The sequence below is a fragment of the Gymnodraco acuticeps genome, unplaced genomic scaffold (assembly GCF_902827175.1).
Source record: "Gymnodraco acuticeps unplaced genomic scaffold, fGymAcu1.1, whole genome shotgun sequence".
Taxonomy (NCBI): Eukaryota; Metazoa; Chordata; class Actinopteri; order Perciformes; family Bathydraconidae; genus Gymnodraco; species Gymnodraco acuticeps.
This window is the reverse complement of record NW_022990459.1, coordinates 4,160,530-4,180,361: the sequence shown is the minus strand read 5'-3', so window position 1 is coordinate 4,180,361 and position 19,832 is coordinate 4,160,530. Positions and strand designations below refer to the sequence as shown.

The 19,832-nt window shown below is 43.8% G+C and overlaps 2 protein-coding genes across 7 annotated transcripts in view; both read left to right on the top strand.

Moving 5' to 3' along the window:
• arid2 (AT rich interactive domain 2 (ARID, RFX-like)) overlaps positions 1–1,661 on the top strand; it is a 30,616-nt gene extending 28,955 nt beyond the window's left edge. For both annotated transcript variants that reach the window (XM_034225921.1, XM_034225920.1), the window contains exon 21: positions 64–1,661. In XM_034225921.1, coding sequence (XP_034081812.1) covers positions 64–175 — 112 coding nt within the window. In that variant the 3' untranslated portion in view covers positions 176–1,661. The remainder of the gene's footprint in view (positions 1–63) is intronic.
• Positions 1,662–2,732: 1,071 nt separating this feature from the next.
• scaf11 (SR-related CTD-associated factor 11) lies at positions 2,733–19,699 on the top strand. 5 transcript variants are annotated; one of them, XM_034225966.1, is made up of 15 exons: positions 2,733–2,925; positions 8,527–8,569; positions 8,753–8,898; positions 9,032–9,115; positions 9,632–9,711; positions 9,889–10,006; positions 10,094–10,167; positions 10,304–10,423; positions 12,053–12,138; positions 12,315–13,077; positions 13,111–14,612; positions 15,073–15,380; positions 17,427–17,597; positions 17,675–17,794; positions 18,101–19,699. In XM_034225966.1, the coding sequence occupies exons 2-15, from the start codon at positions 8,551–8,553 to the stop codon at positions 18,194–18,196; spliced, it is 3,687 nt and encodes a 1,228-aa protein (XP_034081857.1). In that variant the 5' UTR covers positions 2,733–2,925; positions 8,527–8,550; the 3' UTR covers positions 18,197–19,699. The 5 variants fall into 5 exon arrangements, with proteins under 5 accessions (XP_034081857.1, XP_034081859.1, XP_034081858.1 ...); XM_034225968.1 differs by having other exon boundaries at positions 12,315–13,110; positions 13,144–14,612; XM_034225967.1 differs by having other exon boundaries at positions 12,315–13,148; positions 13,182–14,612.
• Positions 19,700–19,832: the final 133 nt, after the last annotated feature.

Here is a 19,832-nt window from a genome sequence, read left to right as displayed (position 1 = left end):
TTTTTTTTTTTTGGAATGTAGCAAAACAATCTTAACTTTGTGTTTCCTCTCCTTGTCTCTCAGGTTGGTAAAGAGGCATGAGACGCACCTCTCCGTGCTCGCGCTAAGTAACATGGAGGTTTCCACCACGCTCGCCAAATGCCTTTATGAACTGACGCGCGCTCTCCAGGCTTAACGCCAAAAGGACAAGCTCAACAACCCCCCCACAAACCTCTCCTCCTCCGGAGCCCAGAGGAGGAAACCACCAGTGAGCCGTAGCGGGTCTGCAGGGGGAGCGGAGGGCAGGAACCCGGAACAACAACAACAACAACCCTCTTGCCAACCCCCTCTCATCCCTAACCTCCTTCCTGCCGCATCCACACACACTCACAAATATAAACTGCCACGGGGTCTTCCACCAGCTGCCCACCAGGGGGGGCTCTTTAAGACTGCTTCCCTGAGGGACTCTACCGACGAAACCCTAAAATACGAGCACATTTTCCTTACGGTTTTTTGTTAATTTTATTTTCCTCTTGGTCTCGTGAACTGATGTGTGCGTTGGAATGAGTGGCGGTCGACTGAAGAGGACGGATTGGAGCGAAGGGGGCGGGGCTAATGTAGGACTCTCACCGATTGGTTGGAGGAGGACTAAGCTGGCAACCGGCGCAGATTTAGAAAAAAAAAATCTTTAGGAACTTGGTAGCTTGGTTTTCTTACTTGAGTCAATATATTTTCACTTATTTATTATTGAAATGAATACCATTACAATTAATGAAAAAGAATCTTGTAAATATGTTGTGAATATATATAAAGAAGATCCTCTTTGATGCCGATGCAGCCACTGGAGAACTTGCTCTGTGGAGTAATAGAAGCATTACTTTGGTAGAATTGAATAAAGTAGTATGTTTTTTGTTTGTTTTGCTTTTTTTTATGATCCCTGGTCACTTGTATCTAATGTGATTCTATACTCAGCAGTGGATGAATGTAATTAAAAACCTGTAAATAATTCTGCAAAGGTACTGATGCTGTAAAGCTTAAGGAGGGGATAAAAACAGTTTTTTGTGGAACTGTGACATTTTTTGTATAATAATACCTTGTAGAACTCATTTTGCTGGCTGAAAGAGTATGGAATAATATATCTCATGTCATTTTGTAGAAGAAAAAAAATATTGAAGGTATTCTCTTCCCTTCCTCTTCCCTCACAAGCCCCTCCCCCCTCCTCAACACGCACACACACGTAACATTTATCCACTGTAAGCATTTTGTCATTGTACGGGCACAGTGCGCGTACCAAAATTGTTTTGTATTTGTAAATTGGTTTAAATACATGGAGTTTTTATACAGGTTTTCTCCTGTGTTCTTTGCTTTATGTGCAGGTATGATATTTTCTTCACTACTTTTTTCTATCTTAATATAGTGTGGAGTTTTATTGTACTATTTTTTCATTCTTAATACCATGCCACATTCCGGCTCACGTCCTCAGACTGTCCTCTCTACCGTGTGTTGTGTAACATTTCTGACTGCCTGTCGTATTAGCATCTGACCGGGGCGACCCCACCATCCTCATTTCTGCGGTGTCGGTAGGATGTGTGACTATACATAGACCTAACAGTCTGTTAGAGATTGGCTTTATTTACTTTGGTGACTGTTTATAGTTTTTAAATAAAACACTGAACATTTTGCTCTGGTTTTATGCTTGTTTTTGTGTCTCTTGCAATTTGTCCCACTTTCTCTAACCAGGGGACATGGCTCTTAATCCATTTTATGAGGAGAGAAAGGATTGCAGCCTTTTTAGAAGATTTCATGGGGAAATATTCTGTTGCTGAATGATGGAAGGCCAACAAGATTTCAGGTTGGTAATGAGTTTATCATGCATAGTTTTGCATTGCGGAGTTTGCTATGTGTCGGGAATGGTTTCAGACTACACAGTAATAATTATGTGCGTAGAGAGGGACCGTTGAAGAAGCGGATAGAAAAACTTGAGAATGTAGAATATAAACTTGAAGTAAACACTGATAGTAGTGATGGGATTAAGGTATTATGTTCACTGTAAGAGATACATAGTGCAATAAGGAGGGGGTAATACTGCCCCTTGGAGGGATGACCTGGAATATAAAATATTTAAGCATATGGAAGATGCATTGGAGGAGATCTTGGCTCTTATATAAATAATTTGTTCAATGACTGAATTAAATAATTCGAAAAGATGAATGTATGATGCAGGCATTCGGGGCACTACGTTGAATTGGAGGATAGTAAATAACATTAGTTATGGACCCTTTTTGTTCAAAAGTTCCATTAGTGACACCAGCATCTAAAGCGCTAAATGGAATTTGGCTATAGTGTATTTATAATTTTGTACACAAGGGCTTTTCTTTTGTGACATATCTATGCTGTCCCCCATGAAAAAGGCCTTTTAATGCATATATGTCCTTCACCAATGTATATGTCTTTGGGTTAAAGGAAAGAGCTAAACAAACCTTATGATGTATTTGGAATGCCATGTGATAAAATGGAACACAATTTAATAAAAGGCAAAACGTTAATTTAACTAGTTGGACCATTATGCAAAAATACATGTAGTTGAACCTCTAAAAAGGTACTGCAAAATATAGTGTTTTAATTTAAATAACGTTCACTGCTCCATTATGTCCATGTAGTATAGGCAGCTGTTCCATCTGTTGCTGCCAGTCTATGGTCGCAGCATTTGCCTTGTAATAAATCAAATCCGCTCTTCGGTGTAATGCTCGGCGGCTCCGCTGGGGGGCGCCAGCGGCTCCAACTCTCAGCCCCACAGACCGCGAGACATGTGGCTGAGACTTTCTGAATTCTACGCTCCGTTTTTAGCCAAAACAATCACCGAATCGTGCTATTCGTCAGCATTTCATTGCAGGTGCTTGGAAAACCAGTTTACCAGGTGCACGTCAGCTTCAGCAACACTTAAAGGTAAGTAACGAGACTTACCGCTAGCTAACTGGAGCTAAATGCTAGCAAGCTAAAAGCGACGCAAGAAGGTGCTGTTGTTCAAACCAGCTAGATAGCTCTGAGCTACATTGAGAGCTAGCTAGCTAACTTGTGACCTTCAGTGCAATAGCTGTGACTAATATTATAAAGTATTTTCTGCAGTGCTAACAACAACAACACGCTAGCTCTTGCGTGGCTGTGTTTTTAGCTAGCTATAGCTGTCTAGCTAACCAACAACAATCATGTTGTCATCGTCGTGTTGGCACTGGTTGATCAAGTTGGGCTAATTTTATGTCTCCTGCAGCCAGGCCGTGCTGGCGCCGAACGGCAACAAGCTTCAATAACTATCTGCCCGCTAGCCCTCATCTATCATACAATGTAATGTGCATTTACAGAATAATGTTATGTGGCGTTGGGCTTTTGTTTGAGAATTTCAGGTGTACTAGTTATTCTGTTGATGGAAACATTATAGTGACAGTTTTAGCACAAGGCTAGTGACTAATCGCCTGTGTTTGGAAATGAAACCGTGGGTATGAGTCTGTTGAACAAGTTTCACATTTGAAGATCTACATAATGAAATTGATGAAGCAAAGAATGGTTCCAGATCAGATATCATTATCAGTTTAAGTCTCAAGTTAAGGCTAGAAGTCAGCTGGATATATGTTTGTTCATCAAGACTCTGGAGGTAAATAACATTCAGGTTGACAACAAAACTGGAAGTAGTAATCAGAGTTGATCACAGATCTGGTTAGTAGCTCTGTGGTTTTAGACCACTTACTAAGAGTAAGTGAGTCAGACTATAAATCATTTCAAATGTTTCAAGTTCACTCAATTATATCATCCCTACATATGGATTTGTTTTAAATTATGAGTAGTATGATTTATAATATTCTCAAACATTGAGCAAAATACATTTTAGAAACTACCCATCCCATAATGTTTCCAAGAAAAAGTGAACAAAATATATTTGTTTTGCCAACTCATGGTCAAATTTCCTTAAATTGTTATAACTTCAAATTAGGGGATCCTTTTCAATTATGCTTTAAATGAGTCTGCAAATTACTAATTAAAAAAAAGCAAATGGGTTTTGAGCAGATTTTCTCAAAAGACATACATTTGTTGATTATTGCTGATTAATTAAGTAATCACCATTTCAACCACAAGTGTCATATCCAAAGGAGATGGCAATGTGGCTTTATTTCTGGAGAGAGAAAAGTCCACGCTTTTCCTTGTGGATGTCCAGTCAGTGCAAGCAGTACATTCTTCGGTCTGTGCTATATTGACAGAGAAAGCGGAATCTCACTCCTACCCAGTCGACGGGTCCTACATGTACCTACAGTACCGGGACTTCTGATTTTTACCCATCTGGTACCGTTACTTCTTACTGAGTACCGGCACGGTGCCGGTACTCTGTAGATGCGTCATGAGGTGCCGCCGCCGCTGCTTTGCCCGCCTCGCCCCCGGAGCAGCCGTCTTCGTCGCCCCAAACACTGCCACCCCTCGGCGGCCCGCAAGTGCCAGAGGACCTCGGCAAAACAGAGCCTGCCCAGGTATATTTAAACAAGTTCCCAACTCGCCTGTACAGTGGGGTAAGGCGCTCATTTTGCAGCTCATGGTTTCAAAACAGAGATTGGCTGGAATTTCCTGTAAAAAATATGCCATCTTCTGCTATGCATGTAGACATTTCGGTTCAAATACATCTAACTAAGATGCCTTCACCACAGTTGTACCCGAGTACCAAACGCTGTCTCCTGGTACTCATCTGAGTAACTCACTAAAAATGAAATACTATATGACAGTAAAACAAGAATAGAGTTTAAAAGGGGAGTGATTGGTAAAATATCCATAAAGAAATAGAAAATCTGTTTACAGTTCTGTGTCATATGGATGTTGAGAGATGTATCCATAGATCTCTTCATTTGGCTCTCAAAATGCACCAGATCGATGCTTTTAACTTGAATATACATTTTTGTTTTGCTTTAGATCCACTCCCCACTTATAAAAATAGCACTTTACCCCTGCACCCCCTCTAATCTCAGATGCACCCTGAGTCATTTTGTTTAACTACAATGAGCCTTTCTAATAGCGCTTTGAGAGTCATTGATAAAGCGCTATAATAAATATAAGGATTATTATTATTTAATACAGTAAAGAGACAAACCCACCAGCATGATAGGATATACTATGACTTTGATGCCAAATTCTTGTTTTTGGGCTGTATAAATAAATTGACTTGAAACAGTTGCTGATTTAGAGTACTGGCACCTTTTTTATTCCAATTTAAGCACCGCATGTACCAGGATGCATTGGGAGCGAGCTTCAGACGCCCAGGGTCCCTGCCTGCTGTTTCCTCTTCAGCCTCAGCCTCTCTCCTCTGTATTTCTTTGGCCGTGGACTTTTGCTTGGACAGTGGACACATATGGCTGAATATCCGAGTCAGCACAAATGCTTTAAAATGTATCCTGGTCCATCACATCCTTTGCATCTCGGGATACCACTTTTGTGAAAAGTACAGGACAAATATCTTCCTAGCATCATTTAGAGCAGGGTTGTCCTAACATTTTTCACCGAGGGCCACATACTGAAAAATAAACACACAGCTCTCCGTAGGGTTTCATTTATTGTGTTGGCAGCTCATTCCTTAAAACAGGAGGCTCAGATTACTTATAGTAAGAGGAAATATTAAGGGTATATTTCAAGGTTGTTATGTAAATGTCGGGCTTTTTTCTTATCAACTAAGATTGGTTAGACCTTTTTTTTGACTGAATTTATTGAAAAATGTGGCTTAATAACACATGAATACTGTGTTATATATTTAAGAACTACAATAGCAGATGTTTAATTTGTGGGCCATATTTCATTATACTTTTTGAATTTGTTGAGGGCCGATTCAAAATGGGCCGCATTTGGCTGTAGTTTGGACACCCCTGATTTAGAGGCACCCAGACGTTGAGACCAGAAATCCAAGCTTAAGCAGTTTGTAGTTCTTCCTAGCATACAACTACGTCACCCGGAATGACAGTGCTGAATGCTGTACCTGCTCAATCAATACATCGTGCACTGAGGCATTTATTGCTTCTACCGACTGCATTCATTATCATGACTGATTTCAGAGGCTGAGCTAAACGCAAACATGCAGGCAGGGCTCTCGACTAACTTTTTTCACCATCCTCCCGGAACCGTTCCGAAATGCAATCTAAGTCGTCCCGAAATTAATGTGGACCGTCCCGAATTTAAAATGTTAGTTTTTCTACATTATCATTAGTTAAAATCATTCAAAGTGACCTTTAACATAAATAAAACATCATACAAATCATTAGATGATAATTCATCAACCTTTTTATTTGAGTAAATCATTCAATCACATAAACAAAGGCCAAATATATTTAAACCAGGGGTGGGGAACCTTCGGCCCCCGGGCCGTATATGGCCCGCGGGACCATTTGGATGGCCCTCGAGGTAATTTATAAACACACGCAAAAAATTAAAGAAATCTAGACCGCAAAATAATTAAACAAGCGAGTGCCTGTTTTTCCTGCAACGGTCATGGTCCTTGAACACAACACGAGCCTAACGTGTCATCACGTGGTATATGTCTCGTCTGACAGGGGTGCAGTTCTGACGGAGAGCACCAGAACGCCGCTCCGGGACTTCAAAAATTGCAGTAGGCCTACCCATAAATCCGTACACATGCCGCAGTTTTTGCGTGGCTGTGTCTTTAGTTGAAAGCCCAGTGGCGATCTGTTCATCTGTCATACTGATCATACAGTCAATAACTTTGTTGTTATTAGCATCTGGTTAGCTAGCTATGCTAATGAATATAAGAAGCTTTTTCTCCAACCAGTGAGGTAAAGGCACATCTGTTATGATCATTATAGTTATAAAAAAACAAGAGAATAAAGTAAACAGGTATAAAATACTATATGACAGTAAACAAAAGTTGTTATTAATAAACAAGAATAAAGTTTGAAAGGGGAGTGATTTGTAAAATATCCATAAAGAAAAAGTTAATCTGCTTACAGTTCTGTTTCATATGGGTGTTGGGAGATGTTTCCATAGATCTCTTCATGTTGCTCTCAAAGTGCACCAGATTGATGCTTTCAACTTCAATATTTAAAAAAAAATCTTCCCGGGAGACACGGACCCCCCTAGAGGAGGTTAGGTCCCCCCCACTTAAATAATGTCCACATGGATAGGAAACTATATACATTTGCACACATCTTGTATCCATATCTTTCTGTTTGGTGGTCATGCCACACCGTGCACGTGCATGCATGCGCGAGTCATGGCAAGATATCTGGACTAAGAGGTTGCTTTTTCTTTGCACAGCATGAAAGAAAGGCCAAATGAATGGGCTGTGATTTTTAAGCAGAGGTCAATAATTTGTACGGCCCTCGGAGGATGTTGAAAAAATTGAAATGGCCCTTGAGAGGAAAAAGGTTCCCCACCCCTGATTTAAACAAACACACAAACGAGACAATTACTCTAATATTGAATCAAGTCCCATCCAATTAACAACAGAATCCAACACTCTGTCCTGAAGACAGAACCCAGAGTAACCACTAACCAGGATGACAGTCTGTAACACAGTCATGAGACCTTTACAAACGGCCCCGCCCCCTCGCACACAGACGGGAGAGAGAGATCTCGTCTGGATTGGAAAGATCGAAAATACATCATAGACGCATGTTGTAGTATTATTGCATATTAGAAACGGAGTTGGCGAAACTAAAACTGCAATATAATGTTTATGTAGCAATAATACATATGACATATATTTTTTAAATGTCTCCAGTACCGATAAAAAGTCCGATAACGTCGGAGCTTAACGTTACCACTGTCTTTAATAATTCCGGCCCGGGGCCCGTTTAATACCGGGGCTCGGTACCCATCCCTACATGGGGAGAGACAGCATATTGCTAAGGACTAAATACGATGGAGGGTTCTCTTCTCAGCCTTATTACCCATAGGGGATGAAGAGGAGTAAGTAAATAAAGAGGCCGGCGCTCCAGGGTCTGGTTCTGCTGTGCGTTTTTGTGATGTAACGGTAAAACATTTCAGAATTCCTCCACGGGATGCCATTGTTCATCACTCAACCCGCGAAATACACACACTCAGTACATAGCTAGACCCACGAATTTGCGGGCCAGGAATTCACGGGCACAGCTGGGACGTCCTTAAGCTCGAGCCCTGCATGCAGGAAACAAGCGATCACTATCCTGGTACCAAGGATGAAATGCATCAGGTGCATCTTGAGAGCAAAATAAATATGTTAAATCTGTAATATTTGAGGCCTCTGTACATCTGGTAGCCTTCGCAGCGATCCACTTCAGGTGTCCGGGCCATTTTAAAGCCACTCTTGCAAAATAGGAGGGAAACACAGTGATTGCCAACCACTGGTCCTGTAGTAAATGTAAACGGGACAATCTAACAGGTTTCAAATAACTTTAGACTTTTACAGTATTTTCTTTCATGTCTTTGAATTACATTTTCCTGAGGGCTGAACAAAATGACAACAAAGTGCACATAATCAGCTCCTGTCATTTGCGTCACAGTCACCTTCTCCTCTTCTTTGTTTTGCAGTGATCAGGTGAGCCCGGGGCAGACATGACTGGAGCTGGAAGTGGTGAGACTTTACACACTCAAGGGTGTTGTCGGGAAAACGTTGGGATATCTGTTGCATGAGCAGTATGAATGATCAGTTGTAGTTTAACATCCCTACATTGCTAAAGCTGGATATAAGTGCAGCTTACTTCTGCTCACACTAAGTAGAAAACATCAATCATTTCAAACTTGTGTTGGTGTTTAGGAGGCCAGGGCCCGCCTGATGGGGGGGACGCTGAGGAGGCGGAGAGGTGTCCCATCTGCCTCTGCGTCCTGGCTGGAGGCGAGCTCGCCGTGCCCGACAGCTGCTGCCACGTCTTCTGCCTCAGATGTCTCCTCACATGGGCAGAGGTGACTATCAGTAACAACTGATGATGTGAATTATACAATTTGTTGTATAGTAAAAAAGGCTCTTAAGACCTATATTTATTTTTTACAGTAATTGTTCTAAAAGTATTTTCTAACTGTTTGATTCATTTTGTAGTTGCAGATGTCTCCGTCCTGCCCGGTGGACAGAAGACCTTTCACTAATGTTTACAGATGGGACGGGAATCTCAGCTGTGTGCAGGTGCGTCTGCCTTTTCTCCGTCACAGTTATAATACATCTGTGGTTCAGAAGAGGCCAGTGGCTGCTGTTGTTTTCCTAATCCAACAATTTGTTTAAAGGCAGTAATGTTAGGATTATACCGCTGCAGTTTGTTATCAGAACATTCAAAGTTTGCCGAGCCGGTTATTGAGCTCACCAGTTTTCACCCAGCTTTTGGAACAAGCGTTGCACCCTTGTATTTGTAATTTGTATGTCGGTGTCTGCCATTTTGGTAGCTTCCTCATGGACGGCTGCCTTTGACCCGGCACCCAATTACAATTTATATATGCAGTTGTTTGATTTGGAGAGGTTGTTTTGGAAAATATCATATTCATTGAGCCTGTCAGTCGTTTTAGCTGTTAAAAGACAGTATATGATGGAATACATACAATCTGTTCTTGACTTTTGTAAACAAAGCCAGGTCTGACTTCTATGACGGGCACAGTTTTGCAAATTGTGGCCCCCAAAATGAAATGTGCTTCTTTTCGTTGTTCGAAGGTTCCTGTGAGGAAACGTGCGACTCAACCCGAAGCTGAGCGTTGCTACTGTAGAAACCCCGAACAGAAAGTCTGTCTCAAGTAAGTGTCAACACGTTTTTTTTCTTACAATCAAATGGTTAGCCGGTCTCAAAGGTCTTTACAGAGAAATGACTTAATAGGATATCAATCATTAATCATGGACGCCTCATGATCTCATGATCTCTAATGTAACTATGAAATCCGCTTGAGAATCATTTCGTTTTTGTTTCTTTTCAGAAGTAAGGCTGCAAGAAGACTGAGACGGCAAAAGGTGGAGAGGACGGCTGACGCTAAAACGAAAGGTCTTGTTAGGAAATGTAACGACGATGGCCACTCCTCACTGAGCAGAAAAAAGGTGTTTTTCATGACTTCCTTTTTTGTAGTTGCCTTTTTTGTGTTGCCTTAGAGTGTTTGAGTCTCATCAGCTTTCATATGATTTCAGGTGAGAGGAACAGAGTGCTGCGCTTGGTCATCGTCTCCATGTGTCTCAATAACAACACCATCCACGGAGCACATGTAAGCTTCCCTCAGTGATGAGTTATTATATAACTCCATGGATTATGTTAAATAATTCAAGATTGACCAGAGTCTGAGTCATCTTGTTGTACTTTCTTTGTGCTGCCTTCTGAACTGTTCTGTTCTGCTCCTGCAGGGCAGAGCCTGTGTGGGAGGACGTCCCGTATGACAGCGTAATGACACAGTGTAAAGCTCAGGCGCAGGACTGTCCGTGGCTCTCTGCTGCGGCGCCCATCCCTGCTAACGGCCCCTTCAGGTAATGACATCCCAGCTGAGCCCTGACGCTGCTCCTATGGCTGCTGCTGTTATGAAGTGTTAACGCTAAACAAGTTCTCTCATTTATGTCCAGTTTAATTTAAGTGGCACCAGAGTAAGATATATATATACAAAGAAAAATTGAAAAGGAGTAACACCAGATTCAGGAAGATGTGATTTGTTTTGTAAGTCTTGCTTTGAGAGCCAGGTGGAACAAACTGAAGAAAGGGGCTTCAATCTTTATGTTTAATGATCATTTGGCACAGTATCTGCACAAGGTCTATTCAATCTGACAGGCTTTTATAGAGACCTCGATCAACCTATATGAAATGAGTGGCCGATTGATCAGAAAGGGAAGGCTTACTGTTGCTGAATAAGCCTCTCTGCCTGTTGGGGAGTCAGTTATCCAATGGTTACACGGTATTCCATTTGGAGCTACAGTTATCAGTAATGTTCCAAGAAACAAGGATTTAATAAATGTTCTATGAGGAAAGACATTAAACTTGATGTCTCTGTCTGCACTGTAGCACAACTCCTGTGACAGTTGCATGTGGACAAGTCGCGCAAATGTTACGAAAATATAAACCTGCGGCGGAAATCCCTCTAGTGACTTGAAATATTTAAAATTGTTAAAAGTTAGACCTATCTTATCTACGCCTGGAACTAGCTAAACTACTTATAAATGTTTATTATTTACTGTCATGTTGGGTCACTCATTCACTGGATCAGCGAGCTGCATGAGACACAGATGGGCTGTCAGGAGAGGGAGAGGAGAAGAGTGGCTCCGTTTATTAAAGTTACTGTAAACTTCTGCATAATGTAGTAACTACTAGTCTGTCAAAGGGAGAATCTAGTAATTTCTTCGTGCAATGTTAGTAACTATAGTGTGATTACTGAATTTATAACAGTAACGCGTTATATTACTCCGTTACCGACAAATGTAATTTTATTACAGTAACGCGTAACACCCAACACTGATCGGCTTGACAGGGGACAACATTAACTGCAGAATATTGTCTGTGTTCATTGTTTGTTTCATATAGGTCATAATACTTTTTTTAAAGCACAACCTAACTTATGTAATATTTAATATAATATCTGTCCAACCGGGCACATACATCACTCCTGTCCCTCTGGCACTTCTGCTCAAATCTAGTTTCTTAAGTTTTACAATTTCGCACAGCTGAATACTCGATTCTGATTGGTCGCCCTGCTAGGATTATAGCAGACCATTGCTATGGACGATTTGATCAAGGGACGTAGTGCAGTCACATCAATCCGCAGAAAGAAATCCAATGAACACAATGTTAGCTGTTGCAAAACAAAAACACATACTTTTTCTGTTACTCCATCACAATACATCAAGAAATCTACAAGAATACGGCGCAAGAGAAGAAAAGAGGTTAAAAGAAACGGAGAGAGAAATCAGTACCCCTGTGTAATAAAATGAAGAAGATCTAGAAATACAGAATAAAAATGGCAAGCAGGAATAAGTTGTATTATGCAGTCGCTGAAAGAAAATTCAATTAACTCTAACTGTTTGGCTTTTGTAATTGACAGAGAAGTAATGGATGGGATGGTATCTTTTGACCTAAATAGTTTTTGCGTGTGTATATTTCTCACTTTACAGGCAAAGCTTCCATCCATCCGGTTGGAACCAGAGCCCGTTTCCATCTCCCTTTTCCTCCCCGTCTCCTTGCGGCCCCGGTCATTTCGGTGAGTCTATAAAAAGGATGTACGGCTCTTTTTCTGCTGTAACAACGTACGTTTCCCATCTGTGGGACTAATGAAGGGATTCTGATTCTGATAAACGAATGAATACCGTTTACCTGATTTATAATGGAAATGTTTGGCCTCTGTACCTGTAAATGCTCATGGTTTCTCTCCCGCAGTGTTTCAGGGTGTTGTCTGCGCCATCACGTGTCCCAAAGGAGGCGAGAAGAGAGGCGGGCGAGCTTCAACCTCCAAAGCTCCCACCAAAGAGGCCAAGTCTCTACCATCCCGGCGGTCCGGACGCAACAGTAAGAGCCAGGAAGAGGCTCCTGTGTCTGACCTTTCATCACCGCCGCAGCCCTCTTCGTCTGACTCTGACTCGGCCCCCTCACAGCCCACCAAGCCGGGCAAGGCCTCGCAGACACCGGCAAAGAAGAAGGGAAAACAGGTCACAAACCGGAAGGCCGGCGGGAAAAGGAAAGCCGCGCCAAGGAAAAAGAAATCTGCCCAAGTCGTGAGCAGTCCCACGGCAAGTGAAGACGAGGAGGAGGAGGAGGAGGAGGAGGCAGATGGGTGCGACAACGCCGAGAAGGAGGAAGAAGAGAAAAAAAACTTGGATCAGCAACAGTCTGATGCTGAGGGGAGTCTAAATGAAGACCACGACACTATCGACTCCCCTAATGAGCGAGGAGGCGCTGAACCCTCCGGGAACGACGTGGGGCTGGACAGTGACGAGACTCAGGAAGAGTCTAATGAACAGAAACCAGACTCGGCTCCATACAGCCCCGGTTCCTGCTCCGAGGGCGAACAGAGCAAGAGGGAGGAGGAAGAGCCAGCAAGCCCCGCGTCCTCTGGAGGAGACATCTGTGGCAAAAGTCCTCCACCGTCACCTTCTGACTCGGAGAAAAGTCCTCCACCGTCACCCTCTGACTCGGAGAAAAGGCGCTCACCGTCACCCACTGAATCAGAGAAAAGGCGTTCACCGTCACCCACTGAATCAGAGAAAAGGCGTTCACCATCACCCTCTGAATCAGAGAAAAGGCGTTCACCCTCACCCTCTGGCTCGGAGAAAAGGACTTCTCCATCACCCTCTGACAACGCTCTGCTGGGCGACCTGATGTCCCCGCACGGTGATGACCAGGATGACGACATGGAGATTTGTGCGGCCTCAGTAGAAGCCAACAATGAAGATTCTTCAAAGGAGGCTGAATCATGTGAGAATTCTCCACAACCGGCCTCCGACTCGCAGAACAATCCAGATGTTCCAGAATCAAAAGCCTCTGACGAAAATGATTTGAAAGCATCGGGGTCAGAAGAGCCTTTAGTAGACGACAGCTCAAGGAAGGGAACCGAGGATGACACTGAGGTTGTGCCCATGGACTGCAGTTCCCCCACGATGGAACATAGCAACAGTCCGAAGGAGGGGGACGCCTCAGCCGCGGCAGAGCCTCCTGCTTCTGAAAGCCAAGTCGCCAAGGACAAAAGTGGCAAGGACCAACGGGAAAAGAGCCGGGGGAGAGAAAGGAGCAAGGATAGAGAAAGGAGCCAGGAGAAGAAAAATGGCAAGCAGCGGCGCTCTCGCTTCCACTCCCCATCCAAGGCCTGGTCACCAAAGAGGGAATCAAAACGAGAAGGGTCCAGGCGATCGCGCTCCCGCTCCAGAGAGCGAGACGGCAGCCCGCCCTCTAGCCGCTCATCCCGGGCCCGCAGCAGAGAAAGAGACCGAGACCGGGACGGTGAGAGAGACCGAGACGGTGAGAGAGACCGAGACGGTGAGAGAGACCGGGACGGTGAGAGAGACCGAGACGGTGAGAGAGACCGAGACCGGGACGGTGAGAGAGACCAGTCTCGGAGGGAGCGCAGCCGTGAGAGGAGGAGGCGGCGCTCCAAGAGTCGATCCAGGTCCAGCTCTCAGTCCAGATCACGATCCTACAGACGAGGGGCCAGCCCCGAGCGGCCGGCCTCCAGAGAGCAGTCTCCCCAGAGGAGGGAGCGTAGGGGCGGGTGGAGGTCAGGGCAGGGCAATGGGTCCGGGGGCGAGGGACGGAGGAATCAGAGCGACGCTGGGCAGGCTGAAAATGGCGTGCCGGCAGAAAGTTCCCCTGAGCGCAAACCCTGGTCGGAAAATCCTGACTGGGTTACAGAAAAGAGTCGGAGTGATGCCGAAAGCAAGAGTGGGGGCTCACGCTGGGAGGACCGTGGCGGGAACAGAGGGTCACGGGGGGGAGGCAACCGCAGCTTCAACAATTCAGGGACTGACGCATACAGCCGCTTCAACGAAAACCGGGGCGGTGGCCGGAGGAAAGAGTCCGATTCCGGAGACTCGATGCTCGACCGCTCAGGCTGGTCGTCGGCGTCCAGCTGGGCGGTCAGAAGGAAACTACCCGCAGACGTTCAGGATTATTACTCCAAGAGGGAGAGGGGAGGACCAGGAGGCTGGAACCGACAGGAGGAGGAGCAGCCGGGGGCAGCAGCAGGTCAGACTCTGCTCAATTTCTATGACAACCACTTCTTTATCTCAAACACTAGTGCTTGAGGAAATGAAAATGTAAAAGAGAAAGTAATGAGTCAGTTAAAGTTCCCTCTTTTATCTGAACAGTAGTCATGGATTAATGTTCTCTTTGAGGCTAGCAGAGGAAGATATTGGTGCTGTAGCTCAGAACTGTGAACAGGCGTAAACCTAGATTACCCTCCGGCATCCACGTATTATTATATTTGAGAAGAAAGAACTATTTATTTATTCCTTTTTAAGACTCAATAGTTTTCTCTAAGGCTAGCAGTTTACATAACCTTTTATTTTGAGCCTGTATCTCCTACACATTTCACTCATTATGAACTCATCTTTATCTCTCCATACATACCTTAGTACTTTAAATCATTTTAGTTTTCCATTAAATTGATAATATGTTCTCAATATAGTTTTGTCTTGTTCTCCAGATGCGACTAAAAGCGATCCTCCCTCCCAGGCGGTCCCGGGTAACGCCCCGGGGCCCGTGATGAACTCGGGTCCTCCTCAGCTCAACGTCCTGCAGCATCACTTCCCCCAGCAGGGCCAGAGGGGGGTGCCGCCCGTCAGCCTGCAGCCTGCAGCAGGGTACGCCATGCCTCCTCAGTACCCCGCCGTACCGCTGCTTCAGGGCCCCTCTGCCGGCGGTCAAGGCCTCCCCCCTCCTCCCCCACCTCCTCCACCCATGCATCAAGGCAGCCAGGGTGCAGCAGCTCATCCCGATGGCTACAACACACAGGTATGACATACTGGCAATTACTAGGGATGCTCCGATCGCCAATTTCGGGGCCGATCGCCGGAATCAGTATCGGCCGATACCGATCGCCGATCCGATCGAGTGGGCGGGGCCTAAATGGAAGATTTAAACATCACTTTAAATCTTCCATTTAAACTCAGTTAATGGGGCTCATTCACTGGAGCTTCCACAAACAACAATCAACTTAATTATTACATTCAAATGATGTACATTATTCAAGTTGACATTAACTTTGGATAATAACACGAGAGAAATGAGCGGAAGCGCTCTCTTTTCCTCTCTCCCTCTCTCTCTCTCCCCCTCTCTCCCTCTCTCTCTCTCCCCCTCTCTCCCTCTCTCTCTCTCCCCCTCTCTCCCTCTCTCTCTCCCCCTCTCTCCCTCTCCTGGCAGCCTGTCAGTATCTCATGCAGCTCACTGATCCAGTAATGAGTGACCCGACAGTGAAGAATACATATATTTATAATGACTAGTTTAGCTTGTTCCAGAGGTAGATAAAATAGCTAAGTGTGTTAGGTCTAACTCTTGTGTGTTTCGCTCCGCTTACCGGTCCGGCGGGCGGAGCTGCAGGATTTCTGCTTCACACACACGTTGCATTCCGCTATTTTACTGTCTTTTTCGGACACCTTAAAATAATGCCAGACCGGTGAAGTCATTTTGGCGAGCTTGTTTTGCCGCACACAGAGAAAAGTGTCATGTATTTTACGTCATGCGATCGGCTCTCGCGATCGGCATGTTTAGAGAGCACCGATCAATCGGTAGAGAGTGAGTATCGGTCGATCTCGATCGGTGACCGATCGATCGGAGCATCCCTAGCAATTAGTGTTAATTTCGTTGACTAAAACTATGACGAAATATGTTCGTCAACGACCTTTTTTTCCATGACTAAAACGAGACGATGACGAGACGGCACCGACGGCAGTAAACAATAACTGTAATGAAATCATCATGCAATATCGTTGACGAAAAGTGACGAGACGAAAATGTAGTTTACTAAATAAAAACTATGCCAAAATCTGTCTTTACTTTCGTTGACGAAAAATGAGGAGACGAAATATTATCAAAGATAACGTTATATTTCTGATAGTCTTTTTCTTCCAGCAGTTCCATTTCCGGTGCTGCCGCAGGGCAGCAGCTGTGTGTCGGGGCAGCAGCTGTGTGTCGGTGCTGCGCCCGGCGGCACATTTGAATTACACCGGGCAGCGGCACACTGAGCTGTCAGGAAGACTCGGGTCTAACTCATGGTCTAACTAACCTTATTTAACAGAAAATAAAATGGCAACAACAGGGCTTGGGAGCAGTGGTCGCGTTAACCGAAACCCCCCGTCCCGTCAGCGCGAGTGAGTGACGCGTTGTGTACAGACTCGACCGGTAATAAAAGATTATGACGGAAATATTACGATCCTGTCCGTCAAAATGACTGACACCGAAAAAGTCTAAAGCCACCACTGCTTGGGAGAAAGAAACGATGTGATATTTGGGCCCATTTTCGCTACGATGAGGCGGAGAAAAAAAGCGAATGCATTGTTTTATCGGAAGGGCCATGAGTATGTGGCCATAACACAGCTGGTAAAAACACCACAAACCTGAGCAGATACTCTGCAAAGCTGCATTCTTAATCATTCAACCTGTGTTTTTCATCAGATAAGGACAAGATATAATCTTATTGTGAAATAAATTTGACTAAAATGACAAATGATTGGTTTTGGCTAGACTAGTTTGACTGAAATGTTCTATATAATCTGATGACTAAAAAACAGTTTTCATTGACAAAAAGTAGACTAAAATAATTAGTTTTCTTTGACTAAAATAAGACTAAAATGCTCAGACTTTTAGTCGACTAAATCTTGACTAAATAAAAACAGGATGAAGGTGACTAAATATGACTAAAACTAAAAAGGAAATTTAACACAGGACTAAGACTAAAACTAAATAAAAAAATAGCTGACGAAATGAACACTATATTTAATAGACACGAATTCTATTCTTAAGAGCATTCCCACAATCATTGTTCTGTCATTTCATCCCTAGATGGCAAGTACAATGGGTTATGGGAAACCTGGCCTACTTCCCACCCCAACCAAAGCTGGTGTTTCCTTAGCGACCTACTGCCAGTCGGCACCCAGCCAGGTGTATCCCTCCTCCACCACTTACACCGGCCAGCAGAGCAAGGCTCACGCTGACGGCTCCAAAAAAGAGAAGGTAACCTACTGCCGGCCGAACACAAACACCTGTTTCTCTTTCTGAGAGAAATACCTGATCTCCTCTCTTTGTTTTAGAAACAACAGATCCAGGAAAGAGCTGTCAATGAAGTGAAAAACGCCATCAAACCCTATTACCAAAAGAATGAAATCAACAAGGATGAGTACAAGGAGATCGTCCGTAAAGCGGTAGAGAAGGTACAAGCTTCACTGAGAATTTCTTATACATGTTATATTGTGTTTAATTTAAAAAGAAGTGTCATTCTAACATGCCTGTCAGGCTACTGAGCTCACATACTCTTTGTTTACGCTAGAGACGAGGCTAAGGGATGTGTTTTTCAAATGTATCACTACTGGTTTCTTAAAAAGCCTTTAGATAATGCACTTCTTTTGGAAAGGCCAAACAGAACCCCTCATGGCCCATCCTATTGAATAGGGACGTAAAACGATAGAGACTCAAGCTTTACAGGATTTGTTTTGAGCGTGTCTGTGATCTTTCCTCAGGTGTGCCACAGCAAGAGTGGTGAGGTGAACTCCAGTAAGGTGGCCATCCTGGTGAAGGCCTACGTGGACAAATACAAGCACGCCCGCAAGAAATGAGGGTGGTCCCGCTGCGGCGTGCAGACGTCCTCACAGACACTCAGCTGCTCAAGTGCAATTTCCTCTGGCTGGAATTGGTTCTCCAAACTGAAAGTCAACGGAGAGCCGACCTTTTCTTTTTTGATATCTCTACCTTTTATTGAACGATGAAGATTTTTTTCTATAGATTTTGATATTTTGTTAGAAAAATAATTACCCAATCAGAAATTGTACTGCAAGAGCCCTTTATTTTGCATAGATCATGTGACTGGGGAACTACTGTAAAGAGCGCAGGGTAGCATGGAGGGGGGGGGGGGGTGCCGGCTGGTAGGATGAGTTCCTCCTGAATGGCATCCTGATCGCATAGCTTAATTAATTGAATATTGTCAATGTTCTTTTTTTAAATATTATATAATATTTCAGATGAAATCCTAGTTTAAAGAACAGTGCATTGCCTTCATGATTCTGTGGCCCCGTTTTGGGCCGGAATCTGATTCATGTGATTGTAATCAGGGCCCTGATTGGCTGGCGAGACACTAAGTGGGACGGCTAATCAGCAGTGAGTTTGTAATGTAAGGAACAGATCCCGGAAAGGGGGACAGATCAAATGAAATGAACCTTTCCCCCCGCCTGAATATGTATGAAATGTCAATGGCTGAACATGAACTGTGCAACGTATCAAGAAAGTAGTGAAATAAATTAGCTGCTTCCTGATCTGCTGTGTGTTTGTGAGAGGCTTAGGCTACATTTTAATCTCCATCTTTGTTTCTGTCATGGTTCTGCTTGACTCTTCCCATGAATCCCCTGTTCAAAATATGAATTGTTACCAGACATCAAGTGATCGGATGTACAGTAGGTTGGACTCATAGTCTAGCATTTGTACTCCCGGCGGCCTGATTTTGATGAATTCTGGGTCGATTTTGACGATGTAGGGTGCTCGATTGGACAGATTGCCTATTTATTTGAAAAATAAGTGTCCACATTAGAGGCAATCATTTTCATTTTGTGCTCTCTATAGCCGATGGCCGCAACACTAGTCATGGTAGTCAAAATCAGCCCACCAAGAGTACAAATCTGGCCACTTTCTGGTTACAACTGCATTTATTTTATTCTGAAAATGGCAGAAAACATTTTCCAAATCGGCCAAGCCATTTTTGAACTACTTTCCCCATACGCTATAATGGTAATGTATGCTAATGAACACAACTTGTGCTAACTATGCAAAAATTGCCCAACATATGCTAGTTAGCAGCTAGCAGGTTCTATGTGCTGGGGACCCATACTATACATTTGAACATTTCACAACACTACTCTAATGGCTTGCAACTAAACTATCTTTCCCACAGATCCTTACAATTGTGTGAATTTGAATGAAAGCAATGCCTTGAATGTTTTTGAGATCATTGAAAGTTCATGAATGTCTCAAGAACACAGATTGGAAGTGATCTTGATATATTTGTTCTGCAAGCTTCTGTAAAATCCTGCTAGTTATAATTATAAAAACGTTCAGTGTTGCAGTCCTAATTCGTGTCTTTAACTATGCCATGCTAGGTCCTTGAATTTGAGAGAACAAGCCCTTGAAATTCCTTGAATTGTATGTTTATTAAGGCATGGGAACCCTGGAGCTCCATTTCTAGTGAATACTATTACTTTAGAT